At 55.5% G+C, this 13,700-nt stretch overlaps 2 protein-coding genes across 16 annotated transcripts in view; both read right to left on the reverse strand.

Annotated features, from left to right (window-relative positions):
* ADD1 (adducin 1) overlaps window positions 1–6,694 on the reverse strand; it is an 85,400-nt gene extending 78,706 nt beyond the window's left edge. For 4 of the 9 annotated variants that reach the window (XM_080681184.1, XM_080681188.1, XM_080681181.1 and 1 more), the window contains exon 1: window positions 6,509–6,694. The gene's annotated coding sequence lies outside the window, so the exon portion shown is untranslated. Of the gene's footprint in view, window positions 1–6,139; window positions 6,407–6,508 lie in introns of those variants that run through there. The other 5 variants (XM_080681185.1, XM_080681183.1, XM_080681187.1 and 2 more) reach the window with 3 other exon arrangements.
* A 4,550-nt stretch (window positions 6,695–11,244) lies between these two features.
* The window catches only part of SH3BP2 (SH3 domain binding protein 2), a gene marked incomplete at its 5' end in the record, with an annotated part of 44,130 nt that continues 41,674 nt past the window's right edge, over window positions 11,245–13,700 (reverse strand). For all 7 annotated transcript variants that reach the window (XM_080683069.1, XM_080683067.1, XM_080683068.1 and 4 more), the window contains 3 exons: window positions 11,245–11,798; window positions 12,456–12,515; window positions 13,174–13,255. In XM_080683069.1, coding sequence (XP_080539195.1) covers window positions 11,661–11,798; window positions 12,456–12,515; window positions 13,174–13,255 — 280 coding nt within the window. In that variant the 3' untranslated portion in view covers window positions 11,245–11,660. The remainder of the gene's footprint in view (window positions 11,799–12,455; window positions 12,516–13,173; window positions 13,256–13,700) is intronic.

Below are 13,700 nucleotides of genomic sequence, written 5' to 3' on the forward strand. Positions count from 1 at the left end.
CGACACAGCGCTGGCAGCGGGTGGCAGTGGAGGCACTGCCGGCCCCGATGGGCCCCAACGAGAGCAGGACCGTGGCAGGATGGTAGAGCAGGTGAGCAGGCGGCACCAGGCCAAGGCGGGTGGGAGCGGGGCCTGATCACACTGCCAATCGCCCCGCAGACGGCAACCAGCAGCAGCGACGGGGGGCAGGGCCACCGCCCGGCTACCAGGCGCTGAGGGAGCTAGGCGGGGGCCCGATGAGTCAGGCGAAGGGGGGCATGCAGGGGCCCAGGTGCTGCCCAAGGCCCAGAGGTCAGCTGGGACCTGCCCTCCCACACCAGATGTTTGCACTTCGATTGCCGGCCAGGCCTAGGGACCGCACCCATGCACAAATTTCATGCACCGGACCTCTAGTATTATATAATTCTGCTCATATGGGGTACTTAGAATCACAGACACAGAAAGAATTGTGGTTGTCAGGGGCTGGGAGAAGGGGAGAATGGGGAATTACTGCTTAAAGCTACAGAATTTCAGTTTTACAAGAAAGGAGTTATGAGAATGGATGGGTTATGGATGATGGTGATGATGGCTGCACAACAGTGTGAATATATTTAGTACCACTGAACTGTCTGTATACTTAAAAATGGCTAATAAGTTGAATTTTATGTGTATTTTACCGAAGTAAAATTAAAAAAAAAAAAAACATGGCGGGAAAACATGTATAGTACGCTACTATCTATCTAACAAAGGAAGTATGAACATACCCATACAACTAAAAGGTTAGGCACCCTACCAAATGGGAAAAAACTTGTGGACCTGAAGAAACGTTTTTCCAAAGAAGACATACAGATGGCCAACAGATGGTACATGAAAGGTGCTCGGGGACTGCAATCAAAACCACAATGAGATACCGCCTCACACCTATTACAACAGCCATTCATACAAGAAATAAGGGTTGGCAGGGTGGTGGAGAAAGGGAACCCTTACGCATTGTTGGTGGGAATGTAAATGGAAAACAATATGGAAATTCCTAAAAAAAAAAAAAAAACAAACTCTATCATACAACCGAGCAATTTCACTATGGGAATATATGGAAAGAAAATGAAAACACTAACTCCAAAAGACACAGGCACCCCCACATTCATTGCAGCATTATCTATATATATAAAAGCCCACTGACCAGAACCGCAGAACAACCAGAATGACCGGTGGCTATGATGTGCACTGCAGCAGCCAACCAGCCTGATCCCGGTCCTGATGGCCCCCGCTTCCCCCCACCCCCCACCCCGCACCGGCCTGGGCCTCTAGTTTACAATAGCCAAAACATGGAAGAAACCTACAAACCCATTGATGGTGGATGCATGCATGGATAAAGAAAACATCACACACACATACACACACACACACACACACACACACACACACACACACACACACTGGAATGTTACTGAGCCATAAAAAAGGAAACCCTGACATTTACAACATGATAAACCTTAAAGGCATTATGATAAGTGAAATCAGGCAGAGAAAGACAAATACTGCATGATCTCGCTGATATGTGGAATCTTCAAACAAAAAAACAAAAACTAAACTCATGTATACAGAGAACAGATAAGTGATTGTGTTTTGTTACTTTAAATATACCTTGCTTTATGTTTGCTTTTGAGAGTCTTTTCATATTTTACATAACTATAAGACAAAATTCAACTTTACAAAATCAATCCCTAAATATTGAAAGCAAAATAAAAAACAAAAGAACCAAAGTACACGTCCAGTAGTAGCAAAATCATAGAGCAATGATTCTGAGTGACTTTAAACACAGTAATTAGCCTACATACCCCTAATAAGTATGCAAAAAACCTCTTAAACAGTTTTTATTAGTTGGTGGTGCAGTGTTCATATTACCCTCCTGAGACTGAGATGTATGCAGTGTGGGATAAAACAAGTAGTAATTAGAATCGAGATGTCTCTCTTAGGAGAAAAGGATACAGGTGTAAGATCAAGAAGGTTAAGCTGCACTGGCCCTGTGGCTCAGTGGGTTGGAGCACCATCCCATATACCAAAAGGTTGCCGATTCAATTCCTGGTCAGGGCACAACCTACGTTGTGGGTTCCATCCCCCACATCAGGGCACGCACAGGGGGCAACCAATAGGTGTGTCTCTCTCACATCAATGTTTCTCTCTCTCTTTCCCTCCTTCCTTCCCTCCCTTCCACTCTCCCTAAAAATCAATGGAGAAGATATCCTCACTCCTTGGGTGAGGATTAAAGAAGGAGAAGGTTAAACAGAACTGTCTTCTTGCTTTACAACTGGAAGTACCAGACACCCAGGATCTGAAAAGACCCGGAAACAATCAACCTAGCAGCAATGAACAACCGAGCCCCGGGCCCAGACTGTGTTTAATAAAAATGACTTTTCATTTGGAGAAATGGATGATTTCAGAGCTGGGATAGAAAATGCACAGGAGGAGCCCAGTGCAGTCTGTCATACCAAAAAGGGGAGCACTCAGAAACTATTAGAGCTGTGTCTACAGGGTTAGGACCCAATTTGAACAGATTACTACTGGACAAAGATGGGATAATCTGAGTACCAATAACGATAATATCTGCAATGGGTTCAATCATATCAAATATGCTTAAATTCATGAGTTCACAATGATACAAGCACATACAACTCATTGGCTACTTCTGGAGGATGCCAACTCAGTATTATAAAAACTAGTAAATAACTGACAGAAATTAAGTATTTATTATTTACCCTGTCTTTCCTGAAAGAGCTATAATTTAAGGTAACGAAATTATAGAAGGGAATGTCTCTTTTAGCAGCATTCCAGCTAATAAATGAGGTTAAGGAATTTATCCACATTTTCAATGCCTAATGAAATAATGACTAAGTTTGAGCTTCAGGGCTGCTAACAAGAAGAAAAACTATTGCCAAAGCCGGTTTGGCTCAGTGGAGAGAGCGTCGGCCTGCAGACTGAAGGGTCCCAGGTTCGATTCCGGTCAAGGGCATGTACCTTGGTTGCGGGCACATCCCCAGTGGGAGGTGTGCAGGAGGCAGCTGATCGATGTTTCTCTCTCATCGATGTTTCTAGCTCTCTATCCCTCTCCCTTCCTCTCTGTAAAATATCAATAAAATATATTTAAATAAAAAAAAAAAGAAGAAAAACTATTAATCCTCATCTGCCTACTCACCTATGAAGTCTGTAGGGAGCGGCTGAGGGTCAAGCCTCAGACTGACCTGTGGCAGGGCCACAAACTCCCAGCGTGGAGGGCAGAGCCCTCCTAGCATAAGTAAGCCTGACCTTATAGTCCTCCCTTGCTCCTTCCTAGGTAGCTAAGGGGCTGTGGGAGGTGCAAGGTGAAACTCCCCAGAACACTGTAAGCATGCTGACCACGCCCCTTGTTTTGCTTTGTGTGCTCTGCCCATAAAATAAAGCTTCGCTTACAGGCTGTGTCACTGTGTCCTCATCCAGGCACAGTGAACCTACCTGGCCCCAGCTGTATTCTCTTTGTCTGTCTCCTTTAATCCCTCACCGCCCCTCCTCAGGTTCACCCCTGGCCGTGCTGGACGCGGTTCAGAAACTACATCAATCTTGACTCTGATTACACCTTTACATCTAACTGATTAAATTTACAGTAAATTCTGTGTAGTTAAACCGCAATGCATAATAAAATCCAGACTGTATGTAACTCCACAGGACAAACCATCAAGTTTCAGCAACAAATAAATTACAAGAGATAACAAAAGATGGAGGGGGAACCTATAGATTAAAAAAATGTATGGCATTAGCTGGTTTGGCTGAGTGGATAGAGCGTGAGCCTGTGGACTGAAAGGTCCCAGGTTCGATTCCAGTCAAGGGCACATGCCCAGGTTTCGGGCTCGATCCCCAGTAGGGAGCGTGCAGAAGGCAGCTGATCAGTGATTCTCATCATTGATGTTTCTCTCTCTCTCTCCTTCTATGAAATCAATAAAAACATTATATATATATAGTCAATGTATGAACAGCATTTGGATCGGGATTCAAACTATTAAAAAGAAATTGAGATAATCAAGAAGATTTTAACACTGGTTGGATATTTGAAGGTAATAAGGAATTTCGAGATAGCGGTATTTGTGTTTATCTTTTTAAGAGGATGTACGTAGATACACATACTGAAATATTTAACAGTTAAAACAAATGGCTAATGAACAACATAAACTGATGAACAAAAACAGATCCAGAGACAGAGAAGCATCGATCAGACCATTAAACCTCAGAGGGAAGGCAGGGGAGGGTGGGGGTAAGGGGGAGAGATCAACCAAAGGACTTGTATGCATGCATATAAGCATAACCAATGGATACAGACAACAGGAGGGTGAGGGCATGAGTGTGTGTGTGGGGGGATGGGGGTAAGGACACATATGTAATGCCTTAATCAATAAAGAAATTTAAAAAAAAAGAATGGCATCTGGGTTTGGGGCTACAGATACAGCAAGATTAGCTAGGAGTTAACAGTTGAAGTTGGATGCGGGTAAAGAGAGGCTTACGCCCTGACCAGTTTGGCTCAGTGGATAGAGCGTCGGCCTGCGGACTGAAAGGTCCCGGGTTCGATTCTGGTCAAGGGCATGTACCTTGGTTGCGGGCACATCCCCAGTGGGGAGTGTGCAGGAGGCAGCTGATGGATGTTTCTCTCTCATCAATGGTTCTAACTCTCTCTCCCTCTCCCTTCCTCTCTCTGTAAAATCAATAAAATACATTTTTTTTTAAAAAGAGGATTACACTATTCTCTGTGTATGTGAGAGACGAATTAAACATGTAAAAATGAAAGTCCACTTAAGCTCTAGGTTTCACATAACAAAATGTCTTTTTAAAATTAACTGCCAAACCCTGGCTGGTGTGCTGTGGTTAGAGCGTCCACCAACCACCGAAGGGTGCCGGGTTTGATTCCCAGTCAAGGGCACATGCCTGTGTTGAAGGTTCCACCGGGGGAGGCAAACAATCCATGTATATGTATCTCTCTCTCTCTCTCTCTCTCTCTCTCTCACACACACACACAGACACACACACACACACACACACACACACACACATCTCTCCCTCCCCCTCCCTCTTTCCTTTCACTCTCTCTGAAAATCAATGGGGGTGGGGGGGGGAGGAGAGGGCGGGGCGGAGGAATCCTCCGGTTAGCACTAACAAAAAAATTAAATTAACCTAGTTAGGTGTTTTCTGGTTCAATACAATGACTACTTGCAATAACTAAAAACTAATCATCTTCTAAACAAACAGCCTTTGCGGTACAAGCAGTGAAACAAACCCCCACCAAACAAAACCTAACCCGTACGAGGCAACGTCAGGGACCTCAAGGAGACAAGGAAGGGTCAGCCCGTAACTCCCATTCCAGAAAGAAAACTCGCCTGCGTTTTGGGTCGAACCTACACGCATGGCCGTCAGCGAGCCTCTCGACCTGAAACCTCAACCCATCACACCAGCACCTGCTGCGAACCGCGCCGAAGCTGCCACAAGCCCGGCCGACGGCCAACCCGGCCACTCCTCCCACCCTACCTGACCGCTCTCGTCCTCCCCGTCGTCAGAACCAACGGGGTGTGTACGAAGATTTGAGCTTTTAAAAAATAATGCGGAGACACCATCATCGTGGACACATCGCTGGCATCGGCCGGGCTTGCACAAATTCTCCGCTGGCCCGGCCCGCCCCGCCCCCCGCTTTGGTGCGCGCTGAGCCCCCCTCCTCCGTCCACCCGCCTCTTTCGCCGGGGCCCGCGGACCTGTGCAGAGGAGACCCCGGGACCTTTAGGCAGCCTACTTCCGACCTCCATGAAGATCGCAATCCACTTTCACCCGCAAAACCACCTTTCTGCCAAGGCCCGCCGGCTCCGCAGGCAGCCAGCCGCCGGCGAGGTTTGTGGCCCGCGGGGCCCTGACAATCACTTGACGTCGGTCCTTGGGTCTCGCCGGCAGCCGCGCCAGCGTAACCAACACGGTTCCTCCGAGGTGGGTGGGGGCAAGAAGGGGGCACAGAGCACCCACATGTTGACCGTCACAAGAGCAGAAATAAGTGTGGAAGGAGAGGCCGCTGCGCCTCCCAGATACGGGAAAGGGAGGAAGGCGAGGAAGAGGCGAAGATGGCCCACGGCGCCAAGTTCCAGGACGAGCTATTTACCGACTGCGGGCAAGACGGGCTTTCCCTTTCCGCAGAAGCCGTCCTTCCAAGAGCCGGGGCGGCGGGCAGGATGCGGATGCCGCGGCCGTCGGCCTCTGTGCACCGAGGGGCGGGCCCAGCGGGCGGGCCGGAGCCGCCTGCTCTTCGCGGACCCCGGCCCCACCGCGCAGCCCGGAAACGAGGACCCGGGCGCCCCCACAGCCGCCCCTGTGCAAAAGGCTTGCAGAGCGTCGACTCCGCACCGGTCAAGGCCGACGGCCGAAGGGCGGAACCCTTCCGAGGGCGGCCCCCGAGGCTCCACCATCGCCCCCGCCCTCCGCGCTGCTCCCGCCCGCTCGGCAGGCTGCAGGCCCCGCCGCCCGGCCTCACCTCAGGGACGAAACACGGGCAGCGCGCGGGACCACAAGTCCGAGTGCGGCCGCCGCCCGTCGCCTCTGGCTCCAGCTCCAGCTCGGGCTCGGGCTCCGCCCCCTGCCCGCCGCGCGCACCCGGCCGCCCGGCCTCTCCGCCCCCTCAGCCCTCAGCGCAGCTCTGGCCGCTCCAGCTGGGTGCGGCTAGCGGCGCTGCAGCCCAACAACGCGCCTCCCCATAGGCCCAGCTCGCGACGCACAGCTAAGCAACGCGCCTTACGATTGGTTGTCCGCGTGCGGGAGGCCGCTGTGGGGCGGGGCCTTGTCGTCAAGGGGCGGGGCTTCCGCCAGAGTTCGCGGGGACTGGCCTCGGCGCGGCCCCGCCCTTCCCGCCGACCGCGGAAGGTCCGGCGCTACAGGTCGGGGTTGCAGTGCCGGGACGGGGGCGCGGCCCCAGAGGCCTAGTCGCTGAAAGAGGCCGCGTCGGCTGTGCCAGCGCCGCCCGCTCACCGGAGCCACTCGTCCCTCGGTCTCTGTGGCCGGTCAGACTTCGGTGGAGGCCTCCTGCGGTCCAGGCTCACGGACGCGCAGCGAGGCCTTCTCAGCGCCCCGTCAGCCCCGGGCGCTGTCCCAGCGGGGCCAGTGCGGGGCCCGGTGGGGCCTCTGCCTGCGCGGCTCGCCCGCTCCTGCAGCAGAAGAACCTGCCCCTGTGCTCGGCCCTGTGCTGGGCTTCGTCCACAGCCAGCGGGCGGGGAGTCCGCCGGCAGACGTGGGGCCGACTGGCAGCCAGGGTGCGGTCGGCACCGCGGGCCTGGGGACCCTGATAAGGCCCCACAGACAGGGCGGCTGCCTGGTGCCCGGGGCCTGGCCCGCGGAGGCCGAATGACGGAGCACCAGTCACCTTCTCAACCAGGTCACCTGCCCATGACCTGCAGGCTGGTCCAGACACCAGGCCAGCACCTTCCCCACCCTGTCCTCCCTGTTGTCTCATCTGAGCCCCAAAAAGGGCCGGGAGACAGACGGGCAGAGCTTCCTGTTCCCTTAATACCCATGGAAAGCTGCGGCCCAGCGCTGGGCGGCAGAGGAGGAACAGCGAGGGACCCAGGCCTCCCTCCCAGCCGGACCATCACCTATGGGAAATAGTGACAAGACTCCCATCTGGCACTGGCACCCAGCAACCAGGCATGGCCCACAGGGGTGTCATGAGGGCTTGCTGCAGGGAAGGAGGGAGGCGAGTGGACCATTGAGCATGTTCAGTAGAGACAGAAGGTACAAAAAAGACCAAATCATCACGGAGATGTCAAGAACAGCCTAGGGCAGTGGTCGGCAAACTCATTAGTCAACAGAGCCAAATAGCAACAGTTCAAAAGTTACATAAATGTCTAATCACTATGTTGTACACCTGAAACTAAAAACTGTAGGTCAATTGTAATCAGAAAACTATTTTTTATTTTTTAAGACCAAATCAAACTTCTAAAGGTGAAGCATACCATGTCAGAACTGAAAAATACACAGGTTGAACAGCGGGTTAGACACAGCGGAAGAAAGAGTGAAGTAGGAGACATGGACAAGAAACTAAACAAGCCCTAAATGGTGTGGCTCAGTGGATAGAGCATCGGCCTGCGGACTGAGGGGTCCTGGGTTTGATTCCGGTCAAGGACATGTACCTTGGTTGTGGGCACATCCCCAGTAGGGGGTGTGCAGGAGGCAGCTGATCGATGTTTCTCTCTCATCGATATTTCTGTCTATTCCCTCTCCCTTCCTCTCTGTAAAATATCAATAAAATGTATATATTTTTAAAAACTAAATGAAACATGGAGAGAAGAGTCTAGAAAAGAAGGAACAGAGCTCCAGTGAGCGGTGTCACAACTTCAAGAGGCCTAATATGTGTGTAATCAGAGCCCCTGATCAGGCAGGTGGAGTTGGGAGGAGGACAGATATATTATTTGAAGATATAATGGCTGAAGGTGTTTTGTTTTCAAATTTGATGAAAAAACCACAAACCCACAGATCCAAGTACCTGTGGTTTGCTACTGGGCTCTGGTACAAATGGAATGTTTCTATGGGACATGAGAAGCGACTGAGGCCAGAACTGCCATCACTGGGTTCTGTCAGACCACCGAGACATGAAGTCGGAAGATACACCGTAATCTGGAAGCGGTAGATCCAGGATTGAGTTCAGGTAGGTGCAGAGGTAGGTGGCCCAGTGCCCAGGTCACCTGCCACCATCACACCAACATCTGTGGATCCCTATGGCCTCGGGATTCCCTGTGACAGTGATCCATCAGGCAGTGTTTTCCGGGCGGAGGGAATGGGCCGGCCAGCACAGAGGCAGAGCCGGATATAGATGAGTTGCCCTGGAGGGGATCGTACTGCTGGGTCACGGCCGGAGACAGAGGCTGTGGCCCTCCCCTCCCTGGTCCTCTAGACAGATTTTATTCAAGTGCCAGCTCTGCCCCGTTCTCCGTGTGGCCTTGTGTCCTCTGGGTCTCCCCTTCAGAGACCAGTCTCAGTGAGTACTGAGCAAGAGCCCCAGGCCCCAGGCCTTTTCTTCCCTGGGGCCCTGTCAACGCCACCCATTCCGCCTAAGGTACAGGAAGTGCTTCCTTGGGCCAGCAGGGGGCGCCCACACAATGTGACCCAGAGGAGGAGCGGGGAGACGGGGAGCTACTAATGACTTGCTGTGTGAGGTCTCATCTGATTCTGAAAACATCTATCTCTATAAAAGCCTAATATGCAAAGTGTCCCCTTGGGAGTTCGACCAACTGGGAGTTCAATCGCACACTAGGACATGCGCTGACCACCAGGGGGCGGCGTGGAACAAAGGAAGGCTGCAGCCGGCAGCCACTAGGGACCCTGCCTGTGCACAAATTTCGTGCACTGGGCCTCTAGTCTTTTTGTAATAAAAAGTCTCTAATAACAGGAGGGATAGAGGGTCACTGCACTCTCTCTGACCAACTGCAGGAAAAGTAAAACCATGTCAGCCCTGGGCTGGAGAAGCTTCCCAGAGTGTCTGGACCCCTTTCCCAGCCCAGGAATGCACCCCAGCTCTGAGCACACCAGGATCTGGGCACCCCGCGGTAACTATCAGAGGCCATGAGGGGTGGTGGGGAGCTAGCCAGGGGCTGGGACAGCTGCGAGGTGGAAGGAGATCATGTAGCAGAGTCAGAACTTGAATCCAGACCTTGGCCTCAGTTTCTCACCTGTAAAACGGAACTAATAGCAGCTGCTTCTCCAAGCAAACTACGGCAAGGGCCCAGCTCGGTGCCTTAAGCACAGGAAGGGCTCACTAGTGGTACAGGACATTCAGGGCAAGTCTCAGCAGGGACTGGGGCCCGTCTGCCTGGCTTCATGCTGGGGGACCATGCCTGGGGTCCCATCTGCCACCCCCAACGCACACACTCTTGCAACTGAGTCCCTGGGCCCAGGGATAGTTCACAGAGAGGCAGACCCAGGGCCTGGGAGGAGGGAGGCCAAGCCAGACTCTGGGGTGGGCCTTAGGCAACCACAGGCCTCATCTGTCCTGGCAGCTAGAAGTTCCTATCACATGGCTCTGGGCCCCAGAACCTCAAAATCTTCCAGCTCAGGGTCTTCAAATGTTTCACCCACTGAGCTGTCTCCGCAGTGGCTGCACGTTAGCTAAAAGCTACTGCGTCCTGGGTCCTGCCTCACGTCACAGCGTGGAGGACCCCAGGCACCGGCGGAGGCTGTTCCCTGATCCAAGTCCCCATTTAAAAGTTTTACAGGTGCCCGGACGGTGTGGCTCAGTGGTTGAACATCAGCCCATGAACCAGGAAGTCATAGTTCGACTCCCGGTCAGGGCATATGCCCAGTTTGTGGGCTTGATCCCCAGTGGGGAGTGTGCAGGAGGCAGCTGATCAGTGTTTCATCTATATTTCTCTTTCTCTCCCTTCCTCTCTCTAAAATCAATAAAAACGTATTTTAAAAACATTTTACAGGAAGGGACGTTGCAGCCACAGTGGAAAACGATGTGCCTCACTGGGTTCCCCAAACAAGTGCAGGGCAGAGGGCAGAGGGCAGAGGGCAGAGAACTGTGACTGCAGGTACAAGGACTGGGTTTCCAGAGCCGGTGCAGCCCGTGGGACGCGCCCTGTCCCAGTGCCCCAGACTCAGTGGTAACTGCACCGAGCCCCACCCCCAGGAGCTTTAGAGGAAACATCTGCAGACAGCGGGGACACCTGGTTCCTGAAAGCAGATGGCCACCGTCGGCCCTGCACCCCCCAGCACCCCGGGGGCGCGGCCTCCCGCATCAGCTGACCAGCCTCCTCCAGGGCACAGTGCGGTTCGGGGTTTGGTCTTCAGACAGCAAACTCCCTTCCCCAGCTCAGAGTGCGGCGAGGATTAGATGATCCTGGGGTCCCTGCCGGCCCTGAGCCCCCGCTGAGGCCGCTTCCCACACACATACATCCAGCCTGGCTGACCTGCCAGAGAGCCGCCTGCTGCAGTTCCACGGCAGGAAGGGAGGGGTGGATCGGGGTTGGTGGACTCAGCCATCCGGTGCCACCATCCCCACCTACCCTTGGCCCACTCAGGACCCACTCTTCCTGCCCCTCCGTCTGTAGTGGTCACTTCCCCCTACAGGTCTTCCTGGAGCCCCAGCAGAGCCTGGCCCTCGGAGGTGGGCCGTTCCACTACTGGCTGCGTACTCGGGGCAGGTCCTTGAGCGCCTGTGCCGGGAGCTGGAGGGACCACTTGGATGTCGGTGCGGGTCCTCAATAAGACCGGCCACCACACAAAGGTCACCTGTGCTTTATTGTGCAGCGAAGGCCCCTGCTGGAGCCCGAGTCTTAGCGTTCCTGGGGGCCCTGGAGCCAGCCCCTGCCCCCACCCAAATGCCCAAGCCCTGCCCAGCCCCGTGCCCAGTGCAGGGCGGGTGTGCTGGGGGGACCAGAATTCCTGTCCGTGAAGCTCAGGCAGGGCTTCGTCCAGGGACCCCGGGCTCCTGGGACGTGCAGCGGGGCGGGCGGGGTGGGACACGAGAGCCTCCGGCCCTCCAGGGACTGGGCCTGCGGGGTGGGGCCTGGCCTGGCAGATTCCACAGGATGCCTGCTGCGGAGGCCTCCATCCAGAGCTCCTCCTCCCGTGCAGGCGTCTCCTCTGCGTGAGGAGGCGGCCCAGGGTCACCGCTGCCAGCCGCTCTGGCGCAGGCGTCACCGGGGCCCCGCGTAGCCGTAGGGGTGCCGCAGCAGCAGGCTCTGGTGGCTGGGCAGCAGGTGGGTGTGGTAGTGCTCCACCAGGCTGCCCACGCTCACAAACAGCACCTCGCCCTCCAGGTAGAACTTAGCGTCCTGGGGGGAGGAGGGCGAGGTCAGGGCGGCTGGGCCGGCTCTCCCCTCCGGGCAAAGTGGGGCGGCCAGCAATACGGACGGACAGGCCTGCTCCCGCTGCCCCGTTCCCTCCCCTCCTGCCCCGTTCCCTCCCCTCCTGTTCCCTCCCCTCCTGCCCCGTTCCCTCCCCTCCGTGCCTGCCTCCCAGCTCCCGCCTCGCTCCCGCCTCGCTCCCGCCCCCACTTCACCAGGGGATCAGGCCAGGCTGTAGATAAGCCGGGTCAGGAGCCGGTCACCCCACCCCCTCTAGCTCGCTGAGGACACAGCCAGGCCAGGGAAGGAGGAGGCGGAGGCAGTGGGGGAGGGATGGTGCCCGCAGGTGCCAGCCTCAGCCTGCCCCCTGCCTACCCTCTAGGGCAGGGGTGGGAACCTTGTTGCTGCCAGGGGCCATGTGGATATTTGTAACGTCATTCGAGGGCGACACAAAACTATCAACTTAAACATGAGCCTGCTCTACTTGGTCAGACATTTCCTCAACTCGCCCCTCACCATCGGGTTTGGCAGGGCCTCATACGGCTCCCTGGCCGGCGGATGTTTCCCATCCCTGCTCTTTGGGGAGACTGTCCGGCCCCCCAGCCGCACCCCTTCCCGCCCAGGGCACGCAGCCAGCCCGCTTACCTTCTCAAAGATGCGGTAGTTCCTCACTTTGTTGGAGGTTTCATCCCACACGACCAAAACCTTCGAGGAGAAAGCAGCAGACAGCGGCTGAGGGCAGCCCGAGCCGGAGAGCCGGGCCTCGGGGACCCGGGCTGAGCAGCATCAAGGCCGAGTCTCCTGGCCCTCGGGGCGACAAGGGGAGGGGCGCCCTGCACGTGGACAGCAGGCGGGGAGGGGCAGCCCCTGCCCCGGGCTCCTGCCCTCAGATGGCCTCTGATGAGACTTGAGGGTGCCTGGTCCACCCAGTACCATTTCTGACACACGTGGGGAAACTGAGGCTCGGTGAGGTCACACGAGTCGCCCCTGGAGGGGCAGAGGCAGAGCTGGCAGACGACCTGCCCCAAGCAGCCTCCCCTTCAGAGTGCAGGAACCACCCCCCCCAATCAGAGTCCAGGGCCCCAGCCCTCCTTCCCGTCTCGTCAGCGCTGGGGTGGCCACCCTTCCCCCAATCTGCAAATGGTTTCTACTTCCTGAGAATAAATGGGGCGGGGGCTGCCAGGCAGAGACCCCAAGGATGGTCCTGGGTGGAGGGTCAGAGGCTCACGGGAACGTGACCTATGGCCCGGTGTGCCCGCCTGCAGCCTGCCCTGGGGAGGGCCGGCAGACCCAGCACGATGCAGCCAGCCCCAGGGCGTTGGCTTTGGCAGGCTGGCCGCCAGGGCCCCTCCTTGGCACCTACCTTCCCGGACTTGGTGGAGGAGTTGCGGATGCAGTACAGCCCGTCCTGGGGCTCTCCCCGCTGGCTGGTGGCTTTGAACAGCCTGAAAATTAAGTCAGCAGGTGATCCATCTTCAGACGGCTCCCTGGGGACCCCCCAGCCCCAGGACCCATGAGGCTTTGTCCTCTCGCTCTCCTGCAGCTCAGGCGCCATGAGCAGGGGGTGCAGGGAGCAGTGGGTGCCGTGGGCAGTGGGTGCCGTGGGCAGGTGGTGTAGGGAGCAGGGGGTGCCGTGAGCGTGGGGTGCAGGGAGCAGTGGGTCCAGGGAGCAGGGGGTGCAGGGAGCAGGGGGTGCCGTGAGCAGGGGGTGCCGTGAACCCCACCCCCATCAGAATCCGGGGACCCAACCCTCCTTCCTGCCTCAAGCCAGTGCTGGGGTGAGGCAGAACTGAGCTAATGGCATCTGCTGTTTCGCCAGGTTTTTGGCTGCACTGGCCGAGCACTTGTGCCAGCAATGACCCAGCACCACGGTGACGAGGGGACAGAAAG

The sequence above is a fragment of the Plecotus auritus genome, assembly GCF_963455305.1.
Source record: "Plecotus auritus genome assembly, chromosome: 1".
Taxonomy (NCBI): domain Eukaryota; kingdom Metazoa; phylum Chordata; class Mammalia; order Chiroptera; family Vespertilionidae; genus Plecotus; species Plecotus auritus.